Consider the following 26,687-nt stretch of genomic DNA (forward strand, 5'->3'; position numbering starts at 1 on the left):
CCTTTTATCATGGCACATATTTAGAAAAGCGACAATAATAGTGTGTCTGTTCCAAGAGCAAGTGGCAACGGATGTTTTTAACAAGAGCATAACGTCAGAAAGTCAACTTCAGCAGCACATCTAAATTCTGATCTACATTTGAAAAATCTACTATCTTGTTACTGCTTCGGTTAATCAGAAACCAAATCTACCATTCTCCTATTGTAAATTTACACAGCCATCTCTCAATCTGCAAGCAACAAAAGAGGTTTTGGTTTTACAGTAGGTTAACTGTTTGGAGGAGAGTAAGTTCATACAGTCTGAAAAGTCTCACTTACTGGTAACAGGATCACTAACAGGTCAATCATCCATCAAATATCAAACTCAGGATTACCCCAAATGAAACAACTACCCCAAAGCCTCACAATCTTTATCCAATAAATCTCACTTTCTTCGAACAACAAACTCAAAGAGTAACCCTGCCCTCCAAACATGCTCTTTGTGCAGGCAAAGATAGGCAAACAGGACAGAGGGGTGAAGGAGAAGACTTCTTCTACCTTCCAATTTATGTAAAACCTTTTGTCACTACAATTCTCTCTAGCCCCATATCTTTCTCAGCTTCCTGCTTTGGAGAATGGAGAAATATCTTCAACAAAAGAATGCAACTTCTACTAGTACCAGTTTATGGATCTGTTTTACTTGTGCACTATGACAGATGGGCAGTTTCTTTTCAGAAATAGCAGTCTTATCTTGTAACTTCTTGCATGGCAGATAAGTGCCCCCAGTAACCAGCTAATGCACCTCAAAAAAAGGATGTTTTTCCCTGATGTCCTACCTTGCATTTCCCTTTTTCACTTTAATGTTTTTTTGCCTTAAGTGTTTCTACTTCTAATAGTTCTCATTCCTTCTAGCTTCTTAAAAGCTTCTTTAATCCAACTAAAGCCAAAGGTGACAAAAAGAATGAGTATACCATACAGGAGTGCTGCTGAGGCTCTTCACTCAACTTGCCCAGGATTTATCCTTTCCTTTTTCCCACCTTCCAAAGCATCTTGAATAAATACAATACTACAGCTCTGAGCACAGCCCTGACCTGGGAAACATGTGGCCTGTCACCTCCCTCTAAGACCTGAACTTCTATTAGGCACAGAATAATAGTTTGTGCACACATCCAATCTCTACTCTTGTGGCTATGTATGGCCATGTGGGTATGCAGATGAAAGAATCATACCTCCTTGTGAAAGGAGACCCATACTCAATAGTTGAAAGCCAGACAGTGGTATCAGAAAGTTTAAGCCATCATTGCAGTGATACAGTGGAGAGATACAACATTATGAAAGAAGGTTGCTATAGTTATAGGCAAGAGTATGCAAACTAGAACACCGAGTAATGATACAATATCTGGATGTAAAAGGCTGGTTATACCTGGAATAACAAATAACAAGCAAAAGTGGTTCTCTGAATGTTTTCCTTCTGATGTTACACTAGCAGTGAGAAGGGAGTAAGCAGGTGTTAGCCCTTCATTAGCACTGCTCAATGTTTAGCCCTTCATTAGCACTGCTCAATGCAGGAACTCTTCTTGCATTCCATGACACATTTACAGACATGAACTGACTGAGCTGCCACCAGTTAGATATGGGTTACATTTTCACCGCTTTAGTCTCCCTTTAGTCATTTGCTTTCTCAAGAGTATTAAGAGTGGCTATAAACTGCTTCTCTACTTCTATTGCCACATCACTAAGAATTATGCAATAGAGTCTGCCTAGTATCAGAGTTATCAATTTTCAAAACGAATCATCTATTCTAGTGTAATACATTTTACTTCGGTACTACTTCTTCCTTTTATGAAAGACGTCTGCTCATTTCTGGCATCTGGTCCTGATGTGCTTTTGAGAAGCCTGAATAACCTCTGATTACCAGTACTGACTCAGTGGTAAAGAAATAGAAAGAAAAAAAATACCCCTGAGCACAGAATCATGAACTCTTCCCTAGCTCTGATTTTCATACACTGCATAAGGACAAGAAGAATGTCAGAAAATGTGTCAAAAATGATTACATTCTGCCATGATAGGTGCTGTGCAAGACACAAAGAATTCTATTGATGAGTAGAACAGCTGAGAGTAAACAAACTCTCCCTGAAAGTTCAGTTCATATTTAAAAAAACAAATCACACAGTAGCAATCCAACCATGTTTATCTTCTCCAAATTTTGGCAAAGTAACTACAGGAGCAACAGCTATCATTTGTATGACACACAGGCTGCTAGCCTGTGACAAATGTTACGCTAAAACCTTTCAGATCCTTTTCTAGGTGCAATATTTACTATGCCCACAGTGTTCATTAGCAAATTCCTACAAACTGGTAACAATCAATTACCACATACCTTCTCCAGTTCAAGGGTGTCCCTCCTCCCAGCGGCTTTTATTTAGCCCTCCCTATGACTACCTGCTGCAAGTCCCCCCTGTGTTACTGGTTTATCTTAAACCTGAGCAGTAAACCTTGCCCAGTAGAGGCAGACAGGTCTCTTGTCAACCCCAGACTTTACTTTGAAAATGTAATTTTTCTCTAAACACATACTTGATCTTAAAACCTAAAGAACCCACCAGTTAACAATGACAATGAATTTTCTGTGAAAATGGAACTTCTTTCAATTTCCTTGAAACTTTCCCAAAACTATGACTTTTCCTGAGCTTGGCAAGTTCTGTTTTACTTAGAATTCATGCAACCTACTTGTTGGTTTGCCTTTGGTGTTGTATGACCATGTTTTTCTCATGGATGGTTTCCAGCAATGCAGTGGCCAGTGATTTGAGATCTGAAATGGACTGTGGTGTGGCTGGTAGGCTACATCCATGATCCTCCGACAACAGCTCTTGGACTGTAATATTAAAAACACAAATGAGTTTTGGCTTCTCATGTAGAGAGACATGACACAAGCATTTACTTAGCATTAAAGAACTCTCTCAATACAGATATTGTTCCTTTCACTTACAATCAAAACCAAAAGCCCAGGAATGTAATCTCTAGCTGGCATAAAGATGGTGGCTTTCTAAGCTGATCATTATTCTACAGCAATTGCCAGAAGAAATATAGGCAGACATACCTTATGTTAACTTAACTCTGCTTTTGGAAAATTATTTTTGTTCAGAAGGAAACAAGCTCTTTGTTCTACAGGCCTACAGATCAGTAAAAATCATTCATTTCTCTCCCACTTACATTAGAACATAAGCCCACAAAGAACCTTTCATATTACTTTTAACAATAATTACATCCTTCAGGTTATTTAAGACTGATGCTAAAACATAGTCAACCATGAACTTTTCCTCTGCAGCTTTTAGAGCCTGTACCTCTCAACTATGTTTGCTAGTATCACTAACTTATGTAACTAGAATCTGGCTGTGCCTCTTTTTGTATATAATATAATTTATCTGTATGTATGAAAGTACATGGAGAAGAGGACAGAAGAGAAGTCAAAAACAGAACAGCAAGTTCCAACCTGCTATGACAAACGCTACTGATCTTGTGTGTATGAATACACCAACACCTAACAGTACGGTGCCAGGTGTACAGTTTTGCTCAAAGAATTTTCTCTTCCCTTTTCTTTCCTAAACTTGGTATTTTCTTTGAAGGGTAGAAAAAGAGATTACTCCATTTTGCCACCCACAAAGAAACATGGGACAAAAGGCTTTCTTGAAAAACATCAGAATGTAAAAGCTTCTAAAAACAGTAGCAGAAAACCTGACTTAGGGCCCCTCCTCTGCCACCTAGTCTACGGAACATATGGAACACCTATCCTAGACTAGGAATACAAATTGTGATTACCATTCTTAGCCGAACAAAGAGATGAATAAACAAGCTATTTGTCAGGGTAAAGTTGCAGAAAGGTTTACAGATTTTAAAAAAGATAAGACTGACAGGGGAGAGAATGAATGACAAAAGAGTAACAAAAGGAGCAGCAGTACTGAAGAGGCAAATTTCATACTCTCAAGTCAACTGAGAAAAGGACAAAAAATCCACACATAATACTAAACATGAAAGATAAGAAAGATTTTGGTTTGGCTGATAAGGAAAGGGTTACTGAAATTAAGAGGTAAGATGGAAGGAGGAAGGAAGTCAGTAGGATAAGCAACACCATGCTGCACTGATGTAATACCTTGCTTTGCAGACAGGACTCCAGTCAGAGCACTGCTACTGGATCTACCATGAGTCTTTGAATTCTTTCGTCTCTCTAGTGCAGTCTAAGGAAACAACAAACATCTTGTTTAGAAAAACAGTAGCCAACAAACCCTTTTGTTAAGAGTAAAGAAACTGGAACTTTGTATTTTGGTCTCAGAACAACTCTGCAGGCCCTAGAGCTTATACCCAAAGTAACTCATGGGAGTGTGATCCCTGGAGTACTACTGTACAGCCAGAACAGTCTTTGCAATGCTACAAAGGCTCATTCTATCTCAGTGCTCTTTACTGTAGTCTACCCCACCCACAACCCCAATACATTTTTAAGACTTGCCTACTGTTTAATCATCTGAGTGCCGGTGAATATACTGCAGTATCCTGCAGAGAATAACAATTGGGAACAAAATCAGACTTTTCCCAGCATTTCTTTGGATAGACTTCAAAGGGAAAGCTCAAGCTCCTCTATCAGTTTCTAGGAGCCTCTTTAGTAGCAAATACCGACTTTCAGGAATTAGCAGCAGAATGATCCTGCTACAGAAGTCCAGCTCTTCCAAAACAATTGCAGTTCTGTGAAACTGAGTCCACCAAGATGCTCACTTCTTACCAATAAACTAACTCACACTCCTAGATACCCAAGTTGTAAGTGTGAACAGACACTGAAATTGGTACTTCGAGGACCTTTGTTCACACACAAAAAGCAATTAGTGCTGTGACTGTTTCATAGTGACCTAAATGGTTAAGAAGTCCTATTGACAGTCCTAAGATAACACTTCTCATGCCCTGACAAGCAGTCCTCACCTCCCACACCCCAAAATCCCTTGCAGAAGGAAACAGAGTGCTTGACTTCAGGATGAGCAACAGTATTTTCCCCTCAGGATTGAGTCCTGAAGGTTTCATGCCAAACAGCATGTATCTTAAGCCAGGAATGGAAGAACAATGAAGACTTAGCAATCATTAACACATCTGAAGAAATGTGTGGCCATTTGTCGTGGTTTAAAACCCCACCTCAGTCTCCCGGTAGTACCACACACACCTTTCCCCCCCCCTACCCCCCCCCACCTCCCCACTCCCAGAGGGATGGGGAGGAGAACCGGAGGAATACAACTCCCATGGATTGAGGTAAAATCAGTCCAGCAATTAAGGTATAACACAAATCACTACTGCTACCACTAACAAATCAATGTTAGAGGAGACAAACAGGGAGAGAGAATATGATACCACCCGCCGAAACGAGCTCAACCCGGAAGAGCTAACCCCCCCCCCCCCCTTCCGGCCAACTTCCAGTTACTTCCCCGAGCATGACGTGCTATGGTATGGAATACCTCCCCGACTAGCCCAGGCCAGGTGTCCTATCTCTCCCTCCTCCTGGCATCCCCTCCTCCCTGGCAGAGCATGAGCTTAGAAAAGGCCCTGGACCAAACCAAACATTTAAGCAGTAACTCAAAAACATATGCGCCACAGGTAACCGCTCCCAGCCCAAAAGTCAAAACACAGCACTGCACCAGCTACCAAGAAGGAGAAAAAATGACTGCTACTGCTGAACCCATGACACCATTAGAGAACATGGAAATGATGCCTGCTTGTGACAGCAACACAGCTGCAGTCATTCACCACACACTGCATGGCATGCTACTTTTTACCTACCATCAGGCTGGAAGGCTGATCACCCTCCCAGCAACAGGAGAGCTTCAACACAGAGCTTAAAAATACTTAATTCATTTTTCTAACTACTCAGTGTGTAGCCTTTTGAACTACATCAGCTAAGAAGCCTACAAGGAAGACTGAGCACGTAATATATGTATACGTACTAATATGGTCAGTATGTTAATGATGGATTTTTCTTTGAAGACACAGTTTTGTTCTTTAAATGTACATGAACAGGAGAATGAACAATAACCTCTGTGAACAATGAAGCACAGTTTATATGATAGACTGAGAGGATCTTACCTTATATTTAGTAATATGAGACTTCAGAAGGTTGACTTCCTCTTGAAGTTGTTTTAATCTTTCTTGAAGATACCTGAAAAAGAAACATAATCCTTTACTTCATGTTACCTTCAAGTACTGCCTCAAGCACTCCCCTTTACTATTTGGCATGTCCTGTCTTTGAACTACTGAGAGGTTTCTTCCCTCTGCAGTTCTGTGAGGTATAAAATAACAAAATCTTACTGCTCTTGACCTCATAAAACTTTAAGTAGGGAAACAAATGGCATCAGAAAAGGAGGCTGCTCTTTAGTTCGATTTGTCAAGCATGATGCACAACCATTTTATATCAGTCCTTAGGTTTTGGGGGAGGGAAGCTAAAAGCATGTATTTATGGCTAGATGAAATAGGAAGCATTTAGTCGTGTCCTCTGTACTTGAAGGTTTGTGAGATGGACACATGAAGATTTGTATATATGTCAACACAAGACTCAACTATGCAGAACATTTGCATTGCAATATCCATCACTTACATGGCACTTCTCATTAGCAATCACAAAGTAGAAAATTTAACAGTATAGTTGAAAAATGGTATAACTGAAACAGTATGGTTCTTCCTAATGCAGTTTATGCGCTTGGATTAGATGGCTATTTCCACATAGGAAAATAGCTTTTTCATGTATAAAGGGTTTATGAAATACCCTCTTTCATGTAGTGCAACTGCAACTGAATTAGGGTTTGTGAAAATTTAAGTATTTCATAGGAAAAAAAAAATCATCTCACTGCCAGGGAAGCAGGAGGTTTAAATTGATACAGAACTCTGTAGGCCACCAAAACAGAAAAAAAACCCTGGAGTTGCTGGGAGGAAGCAATGCCTTTAGTATTATGCTTTCCTATCTGAAGTATAAGTCTCTATAAATGGAAAGTGTCTTACAAGATCTATTTCACTTTAAGGCAATTGTTGACATTAAGGGAGGTGTCTGCTATGGCTCTGTCAGTGACGCCAGTCTGTCACTGACTCTTAGCAGAGACCATAAAGCACATTTTTTCCCAAAGCAAGTGGCAAAATATCTGTTAGCTTTTATTCTTGGATCTATTTGATCTGAAGTTTTGTTGCGACTGACTTCCTGATGTTCCTACTAAAGCAACACACTGCTTGTTCTAGGGTAACAGTAAAGTTTGCAGTGCACTCACCTGTTCTCCATACACAGAGCATCTATGTCAATGATACGGTTTTCATGCCCTCCTAAGACATGATTAAGTTCTTGGTTTAGTCTGTCAGACTTATCCTGGTAAAAAGAGCGTTCCTCTTTCACATCCTGTAACTCATCCAGTGCGGCCTGAAGATCATATCTCAGAGTCTCAATCTGAGAAAAAAAAGGAGAGCTGTATGACTATTTTGACATTTAAACAAACAACTACATAGCACCCAAACTGAACAACAGCGCTGCACTGCATGTCTGAACAGGATTGATACTGGACAGTTAAAAGTCTTTCCAAAGCCCATAACCCCTGGTATTTTTACTCTTTTAGTATTATTTGATTCATTTGGAGTTAAGTAACTTTAGCTGTTAAACTTGTTTTACAAAACTTCTAGAAAACAATTAAAATGTAACAGCAAAAGAAACCTTAATCCATATTACTCTTCTGCTACAAACATATGAAGCTGGTTTTAGCATGTAATTTCTAGGAATTGTGGAATGAACTCAACTTGAGTTAGAATCTGGCAAATTTTGAGGATGATAAAAAAGTCTGTAAGGGGGAATATATACTAATGTACTAATTTCAGCAATAAAGTTCCACAGAACGCGAAAAAGAACTGCAAAAAGTATAAAACAAGCCAGCATGGAGTTGACAGAGTAAGCTTTGCTATAGCAAGAAGGTGAAGGAGTGCAGCTCCTTCAAGAATAAAGAGCTTCAAACTTCCAAGAAGAAGAAACAGTGTGAGAAAGTTTGCAATGAGTTGTGAAGTCTCCACTGGCACCTAAGGAAACACTGGTAAGTCAGGAAGGAAAATAGAAGACCATGTGAAAAGAGGCCAGATGATGAACAGGTAGAACATGAGCTTGGGAACAGAGATACCAGAGAGAACCACATTAGAAGAAGACCAAGTGCAGCCAACAATCCTTCTGGCAAGCTAAAGTAGCACTGCACTTGACTGAACACTGAAAAACAAGAAATATACCTTCTCATGTATCACAGAATGGTTTATTCAGGGTGGAACTGGTAGGAATGAATGCATGAACAAAACCCCACAAAATTTTACAGAAAGCTATCTATCAGGATTAGGGAAGCAGTCTGATGAACTCGATGCTGCATGGTACGTAGTATTAATACAGGTAGGGAAAAGAAGCGTGGTGCAAGAAATTTTCAAAAGACAAAGAAATAGCTAAGAGGCAGGAGGAAGAGGAGACTAACAGCACTATTACAGACAATTTGATTCAGAGAGTATCTTTAGGAGTTGCATCAGCCACCACATATTGTGTTAAATACTTGTAACAGCTTCCACTAATAAGTCTCTCTCATCAACATGCATCGACAATATTCAATTGTCACAAGTTGTTGCTGCACATTATAAAAGGGGGAGATCCAATAATCTAGAGAAGAAATTTCTGGGAGTAGGAAACTCACTCTAATGTATGTATGCATGCTTAAGTTATTGCTCAGTAACAACTATTTCAGTAAAAATCCCGACATCCTCACCACTATTTGCAATGTTAATCAGCTACCAGCCCTCCAAACACAATAGAAGCAGTAATCTACTTGTGACTGCACTAGCTCTTTAAAACACAACAATATATGCCGATTTAGTTATTACTTGTTCTCGAGCCTTCTCCAGTTGTTGAACAAGGTCCTCCCGTTCATGTGCTGCAAAGTGGCGAGCCCCGACTTCATCATCTCCAAGTCTTTGCTTTGCTATTGTCATTCGAAGGAGCTGACATTACAAAAACAGATTTGGTAAGCAAGAGAACACAGGCTATGGCATCACAGTACATTTGCATTAGGAAAAGCAAAGCTGTTAGAGAATTCATCTCTTCTGGGCCAAACAGCTGGTATTATTTAAACCAGAGGGAATTTTCTGAGCTGAAGGCTCAATCTTGTTCTCAGTGAAAACTTCCAAACATGCAAATCATCAACGGGAGCTGAATTAGCCCTGCAACAATAGTCACGGGAGTCCACAAAGATGAAAAACCAAATAAACACTGACACCTGATCAATGTTTTCAAGGAGTGACAGGATTTAATCCTGGTCAGACTAAAACTAGAGAATTCTCAGAAAGCCATTTTCAGATGTAAATCTTAGAACTCTCTGCAGCAGAGATCTCCTACTTAAGAATAAAAAGGCACAAAGTGGCTTGCTCAGCTTCATCTTCTGATAACACTTAAAAGCCCACTGTGCCACGTCAATGCAGAATTTGTATTAACAGCTGCTAATACATTTTCTTGTGTGTTATATTTTTCATCTACTTACAAAAGTTAATTCATTTTAACATGAATTCACAAAAAATAGGCCAACAACAGAAAGACCTGGCCAAATGCTAAACAACTAATGAACTCATGAGCTTTGTGACTGCTGAAAACAGCTTGACTTGAATTAATACACAGTTAGATTTGATATCCAAAGCAAAAAGCAACTACCTTTTAAGAATCATGCAGCATTAAAATAACAGTCTATAAGGCATTCAGCATTTACAGTTGTTTATGCTGAGTAAAACAAGGCAAAAGTGTTGCCTCCCCATGGCCTCATTTGTAGGAGCTTCACAGAGACTAGAGAAACCCACCACAATAACCAGCCTGACCTTCCCCATAACTTTGACTGCACCAAGGAATTAATGTACATCATTATATTGCAGAGTTAGAAAAAAATCAATCTTCTGAAGTAGAAGATTGTACATTAAAATCTATCTTTGGTATTTATGGGATGCCAGTCACCATAGCTGCAATGTGCCAATTAAAATCCTGCTGATGCAAGACAGACTACCAAAATCATCCTTCCCACTTATTTCAGCTCCAGTTCAGTGCAAGTCACTGAAGCTAGTACAGCTTGTTCTGATAAGTACTTCACTTGTTCAGGGAAAGCTGTGCCCCCAAAAGTAACTGGTTTTGGCAAGTTACATTTCCCTATCCCCACAGGGAAAGTACAGACCACTGTACAGTTAGTAAGGCTGAATGGATCCTAAGAGATGTAATTCCTATTAATTTCTTTATCAAAACAAGTAAATAAAAAAGGCAACTAGCAAATCCTGGAATGGCTTCATACCTGTGGGACTTTAGCTTTTTTTTAATGCTAAAAGGCTGATGAACAAAAGTTATAGTAATGTGCTTTAATTCATGGAATCACAGAATCATAGAATAGTTAGGGTTGGAAAGGACCTTAAGATCATCTAGTTCCAAAATCCCTGACATGGGCAGTGGCACCCCGCACTAAACTATGTCATGCAAGGCTCTGACCAACCTGGCCTTGAACACTGTCAGGGGTGGAGCATTCACAACTTCCCCAGGCAATTCCAGTGCCTCACCACCCTAACAGTAAAGAAATTCTTCCTTATATCCAATCTAAACTTCCCCTGTTTAAGTTTTAACCTGTTACCCCTTGTCCTATCACTACAGTCCCTAATGAAGAGTCCCTCCCCAGCATCCTTGTAGGCCCCCTTCAGATACTGGAAGGCTGCTCTGAGGTCTAAATGCAGCCTTCTCTTCTCTAGGCTGAACAGCCCCAACTTTCTCAGCCTATCTTCACACAGGAGGTGCTCCAGTCCCCTGACCATCCTCATCGCCCTCCTCTGGACTTGTTCCAACAGTTCCATGTCCTTTTTATATTGACCAGAACTGCACACAATACTCCAAGTGAGGTCTCATGAGAGCCCAGTAGAGGGGCAGGATCACCTCCTTCGATCTGATGGTCACACTCCTTTTGATGCAGCCCAGGCTATGGTTGGCTTTCTGGGCTGCAAGTGCACACTGAAGCCAGCTCATGTTCATTTGCTTGTCGACCAACACCCCCAAGTCCTTCTCCACAGGGCTGCTCTGAATCTCTTCTCTGCCCAACCTGTAGCTGTGCCTGGGATTGCTCCAACCCAGGTGTAGGACCTTGCACTTGGCATGGTTAAACTTCATGAGGTTGGCATCAGCCCACCTCACAAGTGTGTCAAGGTCCCTCTGAATGGCATTCCTTCCCTCCAGCGTATCAACAGAACCACACAGCTTGGTGTCATCGTCAAACTTGTTGAGGGCGCACTCAATCCCACTGTCCATGTCACTGACAAAGATGTTGAACAAATTCACCTAGATTAATTAAATTTCTAGAATCTCTTGCTAGTGAGAGGCAGTAAGAAACAAATGTAAATAACATTTTGAGGACTCTATCTTGTTCAGAAGAACTGGAAATGGGAAAGGGAAATCACACTTTACTAATGCCTCCAATGCCTGCATCAGAACAGAACTGCGTACGCTCAGCACCAGGCTGGCAACTGGATCAGAGCTGTGACTCATGCACTATGACCAACTCTCCTTCAGCCCGGGAGGGGGTGACGCAGAAAATGCAATTATAACTGCAAGCAATTATTATTTGCAAGGTCAAAGAGTCTGCCAATGAAAGGAGAACTCTCTATTTACTACTGATTTTGAAACAAAAAGGACTATAAGGAAAAAAAGATATGAAGTCTTATGTAAAGAATGCTTGAGGAATCCAAATTCAGCCAGCAAAAATAGCATTCTAAACATACATAAAGTAAAATACCAATCCATAAAACAACAGAGCGCTTCTTGCAGACAGTTAGCCAATCAGGGAGTTGACAGGGCAGAACAGGCCAAGTCCTTTAATTCTGCATTGCGAATGTTTCATGAGGAAGCACCACCTGCCATAAAATTCTCCCCTGAAAATGCTGTGACCCAAAGAGACACTAAGTGTTATGCCAGAGTGTTAAGGGTTTATTCCACATATTAGTGCTTTGTTATAAACTTTATACACCTGCCCTCTGGCTGCTCTATTTTTATTTCAGTCATTCAGGAATCACTGAGGAAAAGAACATTCAAGTTTATTTTACAACTAGAGAACAGGTTAACGCTACCCCTCGGGATTCTGTGAACAGCAGCCACAGCAGAGTCGATTTAAATTAATGGCACCTTATCAGAGATAGCTCCTGTTTCTCAAGAACCTACGGATTGTTAACCAAAACAATCCAGTGCTGCAAGCCACTAGTCTTTATTATTTTAATGCCACAGCTTTTTCTTAATCAGTGTCCACTAAAATAATGATTGATAAAATAGCAACTCTGTAACAGCCTAACAATGCCCCAAACAGGCTTCACTGCAATAGCTGCGGTGCAGGCTAGGAGTCCACAAACAATGCCTGTGCCCAAGCTGTACATTCCTGAGTCGCAATAAAACATGCAGAAGGGAAAGGGAAACAAGCACAACCAGTAAATTCTTTGTGGAAGGCAGAAACCATTGTGCTTAGCCAGTCACTGACAGCAGCTGTCTTCACCACGGTGTCTACAAAATCTTAAAAAGTGAACCAGAACTATGCAAATTTGCTACTCTAAGTCCCAGTTCTGCCAAGACATATGCATCGCATTTCACATTTTGCACTGCTGCTGCATGAATGATTGTCTGCCTTATAATAACAAACTGTCAGTAACACAGCAGCCATTATTTTCCATGCATCTTCCTCTTTCTTAGCACTGCCCTCGACAGCTTACAAAACCATTTCTTTGTGTGGGTAGGCATTCAACTGAAGGCAACTGAGTCATCTAGTCCTCCAGAAGCCTCTAGCTTCTCTTATGCTTTCTATTTTTACCCTTTTACAACAGAGAATTAGATTTCCTAACTATCTTCTCCTAAGTTTCAGTAATTGTTCTCCAAGCACGGCTGCCAGAACATTAGGAAGAAAAAAAGGTTTACAAATAACTATCATAAACACAGAATAGTCTTCATGTGTCAGAGCTGATAAGAGATTGCGATCAATCATAAAAATAAATAGTCTTAGGTATCTGTTGGTGGCGCGCTGCAGTCTATTGCTGTATTTCTCAAACTGCAGCAACAAATCCTTCCAGAAACTGCCTGAAAAAGTTTTATTATCTGTGCCAACAGAATTCTAGTTGAAATTAAAGGAAAAAACCAATTCAGTTAAGCCAAATGCAAGTGATTTGTTATTGCTAACTAATGGCATACTTCATGTGATTCCAACAAGTAAAATGTCACTAATTTAAGGTCTTCTTTCTAATCCAAGTGACTGTATCCTACTAGCAGAAAACACAAAAGTGGTGAAAAACAAGTCAAGGCATCAAAACATTCCCTTATCGATAAGAGCTAATGTGTGATATTTAAAGAGGTTTTTTTCTTTTTTGGTTCTACAAAGCTCTTGCCACCCAGTGACAAAGCCTGTATGAGTCACCCCTGCTCAGACACAGGCAGAATTGTTCATCCATAAGCAGCTTCACTTGCTGCAAAAGCAGCTGTTTGTTCATCTCTTGCCAGAAGTAAGGTTGACGTAAACCAGCTGGGCATGATGCCTTCCCTCACTCTGGAAAAAGCAGAGAGAAGAATGCAGGGGGAAAATGTAAGAACAAGCAAATTATTATAGTTCTTTGTTTTTGTATATACCATGCATTATCTGGACTCCAGTGCCTGAAGTAACCCAGCTGCCAGTACAGGAGAACTGATGAGCAGAACAGAATGGCTTCAGGAGCAAGCCTAGAATTTTATCACGGAAGCTAGGAGGGAGCAAAATCTGACACAGGAGGAGCGTGTTAAATCCCTCAGAGAGATAGCAAAGCTTTTTTAGGCACTTCAAAACCCAGCAACCTGACTAAAATAAGCTCTATTTCTCATTTACTAGGAAAGCGAAGAATGTGTTCCAAAAATGAAAATCCTAGTCTAAAATAATCCCTGTCTGATGCAGTCCTTTCCTCCCCCTCTTTATTTAGTGATGCACTATTCTGCACCTTTGGGAAAGAGGCATGGTGGGCAGAATACCTCTTTTTGTATTTTTCCATTTATTGTGAGGATTATGAATTTAAATTCATGCTGAGAATACAGATGTTACAAAGATGACCAGCTAATATCAAGTGAACCCGCAGAGGCAAATCTAAACAAAGCCAGTTCAAGCACAGAAAAGTAGGCTCTGTCATCTAGATTGTACTGTTATAAGCAGTTGGAATAGGTATATAACCTTGATATTTAAATATGCCATAGTTTTACTACGTTTGTGTTCCATTTTTACTGGAACACAGTTATCTGTGTTATCTGTTATCTGTTCAGGACTGGCTTGGGAAAGGCTGTATGGCACAATATTGATATAGAAGAACTGCAAGGCACTGTCTTCTACACTGTAATATAGTTCAAACAATAACATGCAAATGAAAAGAAACACTGAGAAAGCTGGTCTTTGAAGACTTGAGCAAGTGACAGTGAATGCTGTGCATGCTACAAATTCAGGTCTTCCTTGACCGTTTCCCAGGTCCCTACACACCTTCAAGGTAGTCTTTTGTGATACATAATGAATAAAATTTCATTACCACGATATACTTGAGTTTAAAATAAAATAAATAAAATAAAATTTACTTAAATGGAAAAAAAAAGAAAAAAAAACTCAAACCAAACCAAACATCTGAATAATTAAAAGCTGCATAATTTTTATTCACATTTTTAAATCCAGAATCTTTAAACTGTAGTTGAGGGAGGAAAGTTATCATTCATTATTTGTTTCATTTTTTACTTCGTTAACCACCTTGACTCTCAAATTCAATCTCTCACTAGTTTGATCTCTGAATGTACTTTTGCATACAGCTCCAGCTGTGAATGTTACACACATTTGGCTTGAGTTTAAATATTTCAATTAACAGAGACAACAGGAGTTTGATTAATACCAAATGGCAGATTTTGAGCAATGTTCCATATAACTCGCTAAATTTAGCAATAAAATATATTGGTTATGTAAGGGTAATAGGATAAGGGCTTAATACAAAGCTCACTGTATATGAGATCAAACCCTCCATATTTCTGAAGGGAAGAATTATGCCTCCCCTGGTTTTACAATCTACTAAAATCTTGCATTTTCACTGAAGAAAAAATAATTATTGCATGATGAAGACAGCATGTTTATCTGTACTGTAAGAGGAAATAACACTAATAAATTGTATTAAAAAGAGAAAGAACGTCTAAGAGCATTAAAAGAAAGCTAGGTACAAAATACATAGTTAAAGACAATGGAGCAAAAGCAGCATACAAAAATAATAAACTGCACTTACTTGTATCCTGTACAAGCTTGTGTTCTACTGTTTTGAGCATTTACTGTAATCAAAGTATCTAGAAGTTCTGTTACCCATTGTTTCCTTTGTTTTCCTAAGAAATAGTTACAAAACTCCAACCCAGTTTGCACATTCCATGCCATTACTGATGACAAAAGTTATAATACCTTATTGTCCCCTTGTACTTCTCCCAGTCTCTGCTGAAGTTCTCTAATCTCTTCTCCAAGATGTTTGTTTCGATCTTGAGCCTCACTCAGTAGTTGAGCAAGATTTGCCTAGAAAAGAGTAAATATCAGTCAGAAGTTAGTGCCTATGGTGAGAAATGTAAGTGGTGATTGAAAAGAAACCCTAGGCTTACTTCTTATCTGCCAACAATCTTTATTTTTATTGTTGTTGGTACCCAGACTTCATGCTTCATTAGAGAAATAACAACAAAAGTCACCAGGGTTCCTTTAATAGTAGGAAAGACATACAGCATGTGTGCATGCACACTCCCAGAACATCACACAAACCCCAAACAAGACAAAGGGGAAACATCCATGCTAGTTCTGGTATCTTGGTGTCTTAGCTGGTGGGAAAAGCAAAATATGGAGTACTTTGATAGCACTTATACAAAGTTGCCAAAATAACAGTTTTAAACTTGCATATAATTAGACAAAAGCCACATCTGAGAAATAATTATTATATAATTAAGCTCCCTTACAGTGCTTAGAGCAGATTCCCAGCCAGTAAAGAGGATGCCAGCCAGAGTCCCTACCCCTATATGGTGCTGTACCATAGATATCTAGTAGCACAAAGCTTCAAATGTGATGTTAGCTACTATGTAGATATCCAGAGAAATAAAGGTGAAAGCTAGAGATTAATAAACAAATCCCCCCCCCAAATAATCCAAGTCAAAAGTTACCATACACATTAACCTACTGAGTTAGGATGGCAAGCGGTCTAGACTATAATTTTACAATTAAATTCCAACAGTTTGATCACTAACAAAAAAAAAGAAACAAATGCAATCTCTTCCTTTCCTATCTATGATATCTGAAAATATCACAGTAAATACTACAGATAAATTGATTGTATTTTATCCTAAAAATATCTCACGAATACACAAACATTGACCCAGCACAGGAAGAGCCTACCACTGATATCTCTTCAGGGAGATAATCACAGTGGCTAATGTGCAGCCTTTCAAGACATTGCCTATGGACAGCTACGTGTGTCATCCATTGCCATAAATCTGAAGAGTATAAAAAGAAATGAAAAAAGAATTTTCAGATCTTCTAAGCATGACTTTGTAAAGCCCCACAAGTGAATATTTCTAAGCTATGTACTCCCTGGGTTTGAGGCCAATGCATCAACTGATTGTTCCTAGCCCTCTCTTGATATTTTAGGTTCAGTTTTAGATTCCCTGCTTGCTGTGCTTCTCTTTCAACTGCCCCATTTCTCTATTTTGATCTCTCTCTTCCTTTTTCAGTCCTGCTCTTATACCCATTCTCAGTACCACTTGACAGTCTCATAGGATGTTTTTGTGAGGTTTACATTTAAAATGAGGCACCTAATAGCCATTCCTGCAATTTTCCCCTTATTTACTAACAGCTGCTATTTCAACATGTCCTGTTTTATAATTAAGAGAACCATTAACATGAATATATTAACATGAATATTAACATGCATATATCAATGCGTGTATCTGGGCATTTGCAAGATGAGACTACTAAACTATTAGACTATCATCAACTGGAACTTTGGTATGCTACTATATGATGACATTGGCTTCAAATTCCCACCGGTCTAAAACAACAATCACTTCAAACTTTAAACAGGAAAAATAATTTGAGAAACTGTAATCCTATCTGATGAACAACAAGCCTAATTCACTGCTACAGCTTCTGTACTTCTGGTGCTTTGAGCTCAAAGGTTCAGAATCACAGAATCCCAAGGGCTGGAAGGGACCTCGAAAGACCATCTAGTCCAACCCCCCTGCAAGAGCAGGGTAGCCTAGAGTACATCACACAGGAACTTGTCCAGGCAGACCCTGAATATCTCCAACGTAGGAGACTCCACAACAGAATCACAGAATCCCAAGGGTTGGAAGGAACCAAGAAGAGACGAAGGTAAGCTTCCCACAGTTTTGGAAAAGATTAAAGTATTTTTAAGCTACTGATAAACCTAAAGACAACAAATAAATAATTTGGGAAAACAGTGTAATAATAAAAAATGTAAACAGCCAATTATAGGGCCAAAATTAAGCTGCCTCTAGTTTTGTTTTCAAGACAGCAACCATTCAAGGAGTGTAAAAGGTTCTTCAAGTGTGCTTTGGTGGACTGAGTTCATTTTTAGTACATGTTCAACAAAAGTGTAATATTCATATACTGCATCAATCAAGGAATTTCAGAATACAGTCAATCAACGGTTTTGAGAGGTACTTCTTAATGTCTGTTTAAAAGAAAGAAAACAACCTGTTTGCAGGAAATTGTATTTAAACTGAAGTATCTGTGGCTATTCATCAGATGCCTTTTTGTTAAAAAAAGGAGGTGACTTTCAGTAAAGAAACTCAGTAAAAAGGAACATGATTTGCACAAACCTTTCTGAAACAATTCAACTTATAAAGTCCCTTTAATTTGAACAACTCTTAATGCAATAGCACGTGTATTTTCAACACCTGGGAAGAACTCAAACTCACTAATCAGTGTTTACAGCCATACCACCAGGACTCTAGCAGTCTGTAGTCTAACCCAGTTCTCAGCAACTGCAAAAAAAGGCATTACCATGCCTATACTAAATCTTCTTGCTCAGATTTATTTCCTTTAAAACCATTTCTCTGGGATTGCAATTCTATGCTGAATTTTGTCAGTCATATAAATGACTTGATGTGACAAAAACCTTTATACTTGAGATACGGATTTTGGAGGAAACCTGAAATGAAGAATTTTAGATTAAAAAAAAAAAAAAAAACAAAAAACAACAGCCTCGTTTAAGCATTCTAAGAGCATTACAATGAGCTAAGAACAGAATAACTCCTTAATGCAAAGCTTCCATTATACTCCTGTTAAACTAAAACAACCAAGCTATGTCACAGAAGTAGTCTCCAGTAATTATTCATTTCCCTGGTTTAGAGGTTCCATAAAACATATAATTTAGATTGTTCCAAGTTTTAAAGGTTTTGGCAAGACCTCATTAAAGCCCTTGTTTGAATATGGATAGGAGAAATACTGGATTTTCAAAAGTGCTCTAGTGGGCTTAAAGGGAACCAGCCAAGAAGATATGGTGAACGACAGACACCTGGACTTGGTACAATTTCTTTGGCATATCTAAGAAAACATACCATATGGCTGAAAGATGATAAAACTAACAATGGAGGACTGGCTTCGTGAATCTGTAAGCATGTATTTTTTTGAGGAGAGGGGACCAATCTATGTAAGGAGAATGGCAATTCATTTTTCCACCTGGCAACTTCTTTTCAATATTCATAGAACAAACACAGAATTCACTTAGCAATTCAAGAGAAGTTATTTCAGCTGACAATAAAGCCTGTATCATTTACCTGTGCAACAGAGACCAACTGTCTGCAGATCAGCCAAATTCATCTTCTCTAGACTCTTACTTCAACAGTTTCTTTTGATTCTAGTTGAAGCCTTAAAAAGACTCCTGTAACTGTCACAGACTTTACTTCTTTCGCTCACAGTATTCAAAACTAACTCCAAAGTAGTTAGATTAGTAGTAGTCAGATTTCTGAGCCGTGGGTAGTGGGAGGGGAAGACTCAGAGGTCTATACATTTCTGCTGCTTTATTTTGCCTCTGCAACAACCCACAGCAGTGGAAACTGTTTCTCCTACCCTCTCTCAATGCAACTGTTTGTAATACTAAGTAACAGTGCTTCACTGTAGTCTGATTAACTGCCTGGTATCACAGCCTTTCTAGAGCTCTGTCCACCTCTGGCAATGTTCAATTTCCAACAGATATTCTTGAGCATCTGCAGCATTAAAAGCTATTTTTTTCACATCCGTCATGGAAACTTGCATGTATCATAGAATCACAGAATATCTCATGTTGCAAAGGACCCATAAGGAGCAGGGAGGTCTGCCTCCTGCATGACCAGCTAAAACTAAACCATATGACTAGGAGGGTTGCCTATAGACACTTCTTGAACTCTGACAGGCCTGGTGCCATGACTATTTTCCTGGGGAGCCTGTCCCAGTGACCAACCACCCTCTCAGTGAAGTATGACTTGGCACAGTCCAAACCTTTGTTGCAGTACTACACTTAAGAAACAGCACCCATATTGTTTTTTCCTCTGACCAAAATCAAGCACAACCTTAAGCCAATGATCCCACCAGAAGCTGAGAAGAAAGAAGAAAAAGATTGATGTGAGGGTGCCAAGTGGGAAGGGCCTGCCTTTATTGAATAAGGGAGAAAAGAACACCATAAATCAGAATAGACCAGAAAGTGAAAGACTCAGTGGGATGGAAGCATAGACCTCACCCTTTTTCACTTAGTTAGTCTAGTTAGTCTTCTACTTAGACATCTGCAAGAATGTGTTTGGGATAGAAGGTGAAAGAGAACTTTACTTTCAGCTACAGATGAGCATCTGAAACTACTGATGAAAATACCTATAAGCATTTATTAGCATTAGCCAGTGAACACCTGTCAGACAGCAACAGTTCTTTGCTCACTACTGACCAATGACCCAAGAAGACAGGGAAAATAAAAAGTAACTCCAAACAGTCATTCCTGACATTATGCACTACACTTGAATTTGGCTCCTTTAACAATTTTGCAAATCTAGCTACACATACACAGTGTTATTTTTCTTCACACCACTTTAAAAATGATGGATAGTAACACAGACTTTAATATAGCTCTCAATTCTCTTGCACATAAATCTTATCTGACATTAAATAAAAAAAAAGTTAAAAAAACAGGACTTTCTGCCTTTAGATACTGCCTGAAAAAGTAATTTGGTGACAGAGTAAGAGAAGGAAACTTCCAACATACCTTTCCAGTTTAAAAATATTTTTAAATACAAACGAGCATTTCTATACTGCAGTTTACAGTCATTTATTTAAGTTTCTTTCAGTCACACCTTCAAACAAAGAACACGGAACTATAGGGCTGACAGAAAAAAAGTTGGATGAAGCATTAAGCACACTTGATGGGTGTGACTGATAGCAAATTTAATTGCAGTTTCTCCTCCAATGCATTCATATGATTGCAATGGCTGAATTAATATGGAAAAACCTGTTTGCTTACCAACTACCACTGTTTACTTCAAGGTGCAAGAACTGACAACCTCCTCCAACAATAGCTTCCTTATGATAAAAAGCAAAAATCATTATATTTTTCTCTTTTAGTTGAAGAACCATGTGGAGAATACTTCTGTAATTACAGGTCCTGGGCATACTAAACAAAATACACTTAAGCTGGGTCATATCTCCCCACAGAAAAACAACAGCAAAAATCAAAGCCTTGCCAAGCAGTCACTTGACATAAAACATTAGAGGAAGAGGAAAATCCTCTCCTCCGAGTATCTGCCATGCTGAGAACCAGGCAAGAATCCCTTCACAGAAGTACACCAGCCAAAACCTGACAAGGCTCTGCAAAACAAGACGGATTCGCTTGCACTCATGTACCTCCAAGACACTCAGCAATCAGAATTTTTATAGAGCTGATTAATAGAACCAAAAAGCCATTCTAGAAGTAGACATATAAAATGGGTACTTTTCCCCCCCTTTCAATGTGTCTTCTGTGTGTTAGATTAGTAGTGTTTTACGGGACCAAACATCTCCCAGCTGGACCTACGGCATTTGCCAAAGGCTGACAAACAAAATAAGGTTAACATCAACTACAGACTTCTTTATGAGGCCAGATTTTGCAAAGCAACTTGTTAACATACATTATAAGCAGCTACCGAGGGTATCAGTATGAACTACCCGTATCATGAGAAGAATTACTTGGCAGAAATTCCTTCCCTGTGAATGTTCAGTAAGGTACTTAAGTACCCCCATACTTCCTATAGGCATCAAGTTTTTGTTGACAGCAGAAGAACGTAGGCAAAGAGAAACTATTTATTTGTACTTATACAAAGACCACTATACTACAATCGAAGAAAAGACTATCATTAGCTTGTTTTATCAGAAATATTTTAGCTGCTTAGAGATCCTAAGGACAACTTAAAAATTTGAGATAATGCACAAAACCAACCAAAATCCCTTAGACATTTAGAGTGTTGTGACTATTTTTCAACAGTGTTTAGGTGAAGGGGTGTGAACAAGTGTTGCTATTCTATTAAGGTAAGACACAGCAAGCACAGAAGAGGTTGTACACATCAGGTCTGAACAGAACTCCGAATTTAAAGAGGGACTATCACATCTAGTAGAATCAGCATTTCTGCTCTTCTAACCTCATGTCTACTGCAGAACCTATGTGCTGAAGAAACAAGTGTCACTTCTCAAAGTATGACTCCTAGTGGCTAAGAAGTTCTGCACTGCTACCTGCTCCTACCAATGGAACAGCCAATTTCAGTGCAGCAACCCGTTCCTCTACCAGCTATGCTCTCAGAGCACGCATAGCTTGAAGTCCATGAGAATATTGCTCTCTGATGTGCTCAAAGAGCAAATGATGTCACTGTTTTCCACCTGCTACCTCATATTATGGGAGTCAAACACATGCACCTACAAACCAGAGCAAAGCACATAGGTCTAAGTTTGGCACATGCATAATATTTTTCATCTTCAAACCCTCTGAAGAGAGAAGGAAATCACATTAATCTTCACAGCACTCTTGTGAGATAAACACAAAATGATTGCTTACCCTGTAGTGTATTTTATCTGCAGATTTTATCTCATAGGACTCTGAATGCAGCTTTTGTGCCTCAGCACAAGACTAGCAAAACTTCCCGAATTCATTAATTAACAAGAAATACACTAGTAATTTTTTCTGATGCTGTCAAAACCAGTCATAAGGTAATCCCTGGAGTTTGTTTTGCAAGTGAGTTGTGATAGTCGAGTACAGTAAGCTACATGCTCAAAGTGTAAGTGAAAGGATCAAAATGTGTTCATTTGCGGTATGTCACAATATTCTGCCTGGAACCTCTGGTCCTTCTGATGTTTTGCTTGCCCCAAATGCCACATTCATGAACTTACTAGAAGTAGTCAAGCTCTCTAACCAGCATCTCAGTTAAGTGTGTAACATGCCCATGTGATGCCAATGACCACTGAAGCAGTCAGAGTCTTCATCTGAATGAAGCACTTTGGGACACCTACAGAGAACTGTAACAGCTAAGGACCACAGTCTTCAGGAAAGAAGAACACGAGTTTTCTGATAAGACATTTTGCCTGGTTAAAAGAGTAGATATCAAGCTGTGGTCTACAGAATCATAGAATCATAGAATAGTTAGGGTTGGAAAGGACCTTAAGATAATCTAGTTCCAACCCCCCTGCCAAGGGCAGGGACACCTAGGACTATATCATCATTATGTTATAAGGCTCAGTATTAAGACCCTCAAAGAGGGTTCTATGACCATGGGACCCTATCTAAGGCTCAACAGCTGCTTGGAAGATACAAGATCCATTTGACTACATGAGGTTAACATATATTTGCCAATAGGCCAGCCAACTTCATAAGGAGAGCTTTATATCACAAAATAAGGAGGAGGGAACAGGAGGCGTGGGATAGAGTAGGCAAGCCAAGAGCCTGGGATGATGGGAAGAGAAGCAACATAGCAATTCACAAAGCAACTGAGCTGAAGTGCAATTCCTCTCAGCACAGGTATGTAAAGAAAGAAGTGCCTGTAGAACAGCACTGTAGGGAAAGCTCTCAAGCTTCTACTGTGCAACCAGCACACTTGGATGCCCCACACAGGCCTCTCTTCTAACACATGCAGCATGAGGAACAAACAGGAGTTTGAAGATTGATGCAGTTACAGGGTTACAGTATCATTGGGATCATGCAGAAACTATGGGATAGCTTACACAGCTGGAGTGCTGTGATGGAGGGACAAAGGTTTTTTAGGAAGGACAGCAGGAAGGAGAGGAGGGGTGTTGCCCTTTGTGTGAAAGAGTAGCTGGAATGCATGAAGCCCTGCCTTGGAACAGATCAGGAGTCAACTGAAAGTTTCTGGGTCAATATTACTGGGCAGACCAACATACATGCTGTCATACTGGTTATCTGCTATAGATCTCCTGACCAGGAAGAAGTAGTAGGTAAGGCTCTCTTCATACAGCTGGAAGAAGGTCCATGTTCACAGGCCCTAGTCCTCATGAAGGACTTTAGCTACCCCAATTCTTCAGGTATCTGAAAACCATCCCCTCCCCCTTTTCTACTGTGAGAGTGGTCAAATGCTGGAACAGGTTGCCCAGAGAGGCTGTGGAGGTCTCCATCCTTGCAGATACTCAACACCTGACTGGAAATGGTCCTGGGCAACCTGCTCTAGGTAGCTCAGTCTGGATAGAAGGACTGGATGAGTTGATCTCAACAGCTGCCTTCCACGTCAACCATTCTGCGATCTTGTGATGTTTAGTTCCATTTAGTTTAATTCCTCATACATTTGAAATACAAATATAAGCCTTCACCAGTTAACATATGCATTGTGGCTTTATTTTTGACAGTCAGCCCCCTTGCAAACCCATTACCTTCAACTGAATGGTCTCACTGAGATAAAATTAAGCAAAACATATTGATGACTGTGGCCCAGCGTGGTCATTTTCCTAAGCATGCATTTTACTTCACTTTTGTTTATTCAAAATATCTCATTTGTATTAAAAGAACTCCCATTTCATACAGAAGGTCAAAGGATTTATCAGTCTGTTATTTCAACAATAAAGCTTCTCCCAAACTGAAGATACACTGAAAATTTAAGCAATGTAGATGAAAATAATAGTATAAATCAAGCTAGAAATCCCACCTATGATTTTCTTTAAGTTTCCCAGCATATCAACGCTGTCCAACAGATATCCACTATCTGTCTACCAATGTCATTAAAATATTCTGTATCACAGCAAATGCATATAAATGCATACCACTGCAGAACAGTAAAATGTCTGTTTATATAGGATGCACAACAGAGGCTTCGTAGACAGAGCAACTCAGAAAGGGGAGTGTCTGTTTACCACTCCCAGTGAATTTTAACATCAAAACCAACTCTTAATTATTCCCATCCTCCTGAAACATTTCACCCCTCCATCACCTATCCAAAAATTACCCTATACCTGACCCCACAACACATTCTAAAACTACCTTCAACTGCAGCATTTAATTGTCAATGTTTGGTAAGAGGGGCCAGGAAAGCACCAGCTCACAGGCTGTGGTAACACCACCAATGGTAAAACACCTACTGCAGGAAAAGAGATTTCAGTAGCACAGTTTCTCATTTCCTGTTCTAGTCAGTTGGCAGATGGTGATACACATGGAGCAATCTTTGGATAGAATCATCACAGAATTGCTTAGGTTGGAAAAGACCTTCAAGATCATTGAGTCCAAATGCATTATGTCAGAAATGGGTACCACTGCGCCCACAGCTTTGAGAGGGATAACACTGCAGAACACTGCATGTTGAGATACTTGTAAGTAACATCCATTTTGCAAAAACAGGTTCTGAGTTAACTGCTTGCAGATACAGGATATGAAAATTCTCTGTTGCAAAACAGGGAGAGAAGATACAGTGTGGCAAACAAGATCTTTTAAGAAGTCACAAAGCATAATTGATAATTATGCAGGTAAAAATGAAGACATAAAGCAGAAGAAAGTAATTCAAACCCACCTATTACCTCTAAGGTTCTAGATTACAATTTCAACAATAATTTCTCAGTTCTGGTAAAGAAACTTAACAGATAGCAAATTGTTCACCATGTTTTCAGCTCATTTCTGACTGTGAAAACAGCAAGTCCTTTTTCTGTCACACACAATTCACTATAGGATTACAGTCACTCTTTTTATGAAGTGACTGAGGTCAGAAATTTCTCCCAGCAGGCAACAAGGCTTCTGGGCAAAAAGGAAATGGAAAAAAAATGCAGAGGAGCACAGACAACTTCACTCTTTCCTAGGTGATAAAATGCTAAGAAACCTACATACAGTAATAATGGAAAAACATTAGTAACTTGATTTCATTATTCTTTGATGCATTTCTCAAAGCAAAACTATACTCTTCTACAGAAAGGTTGCCCTAACTATGCCAGATTATCCACCTTGATGCTGCAGACACACTTCTCAGGAAAATGAAAACTCAAGAAGTGCAATAACAGCCTAAAGTATATATTGTCCTTGAGGGAGACCCGTAAATGACCCCATTTGAGAACAAGATTTTCCTTCTTTCACTGTTACCTAGCATGAATACATAACTTCCTCAGGGAAAAAAAGCAAAAAATAAATCTAAGCCAAAAATCCTCCCTCTCAGTTAGATCATTAAATGGGCTTACCAGTACTTATCATAGTATCATAGAATGGTTAGGTTTGGAAAGGACCTTAAGATCATCTAGTTCCAACCCCCCTGCCATGGACAGGGATGCCTCACTTACCATGGTAAGATTTGCCAAAACTTAATATAACCACAGCTGCTGAATTTAGACTAAATTTTGCTATTATTATAGAAACAAGTTTCAGATTTATTTGTTTGAAGGACAGAAGATGAATTAGAGCAACATCCATAGGATTAAAAATCTACCTTCCTACTTATTTCTGTAATGAACCATGTACTGCAATTGTTGGGTTGTTTTTTTTTTTCATTTTAATTGTATACAGCTCCACTTTTATTAGTCAGAATGCATAAACTTGTATCTGGTCATAAATTTTTATTGGTTGTTGAAATAACAGGCTTTCAAATAAATTATGCTAAATAATGAGGAAGTTAAATGATTCTACACTGAGCCACTGACTTCTTGGCAGCTCTTTGTTTAAGTGCCTGAAGGAGTAATTGTATTGCCTTTGAAAGTTAAGTTTAAAACAAGAAAAATGCTAAGCCCCTAATATGTTAAAAATAGTAAGAACTACATGCAAACTCCCAGGGAAAGGATGATGAGTAAAACTTCTGATCTGTAAGAGAATGCAATAACCGTGTTTTAAATATGACTAAAAGACTTTCAGGACTAGCAATTATAGGAACAATTTTTGTTGGTTTGGGCTGTTCCCATCTCCCTACTTACACACCGTGTTTTGGGTGTCATTTTTCTCTAAAAATGAAAATAATTTTAAGATGTGACAACCAGTACTCCACAACAGGGGGACACTACCTGGATCTCTGGGAAAAAAAAACCACAAGTGAGCAGGCAAAAAAGGTTTTTCAGTGAAAGCATAAAATGCAATTACCATTGTTCTTACCATTTATAACTCATAGAGCCCAACTGACCTGGGGGAGTACCTAATGGAAAACAGTACTCACAA

The 26,687-nt window shown here is 39.2% G+C and overlaps 1 protein-coding gene across 2 annotated transcripts in view; it reads right to left on the reverse strand.

The window, feature by feature from the left end:
* CCDC149 (coiled-coil domain containing 149) overlaps positions 1 to 26,687 on the reverse strand; it is a 54,891-nt gene that overhangs the window by 16,652 nt on the left and 11,552 nt on the right. For both annotated transcript variants that reach the window (XM_034065018.1, XM_034065017.1), the window contains exons 4-9: positions 15,485 to 15,592; positions 8,886 to 9,002; positions 7,262 to 7,434; positions 6,093 to 6,165; positions 4,126 to 4,210; positions 2,706 to 2,850 (exon numbers count right to left, since the gene is read on the reverse strand). In XM_034065018.1, the coding sequence (XP_033920909.1) occupies positions 2,706 to 2,850; positions 4,126 to 4,210; positions 6,093 to 6,165; positions 7,262 to 7,434; positions 8,886 to 9,002; positions 15,485 to 15,592 (701 nt within the window). The remainder of the gene's footprint in view (positions 1 to 2,705; positions 2,851 to 4,125; positions 4,211 to 6,092; positions 6,166 to 7,261; positions 7,435 to 8,885; positions 9,003 to 15,484; positions 15,593 to 26,687) is intronic.

This window comes from Melopsittacus undulatus, chromosome 7 (genome assembly GCF_012275295.1).
Source record: "Melopsittacus undulatus isolate bMelUnd1 chromosome 7, bMelUnd1.mat.Z, whole genome shotgun sequence".
NCBI classification, from domain to species: domain Eukaryota; kingdom Metazoa; phylum Chordata; class Aves; order Psittaciformes; family Psittaculidae; genus Melopsittacus; species Melopsittacus undulatus.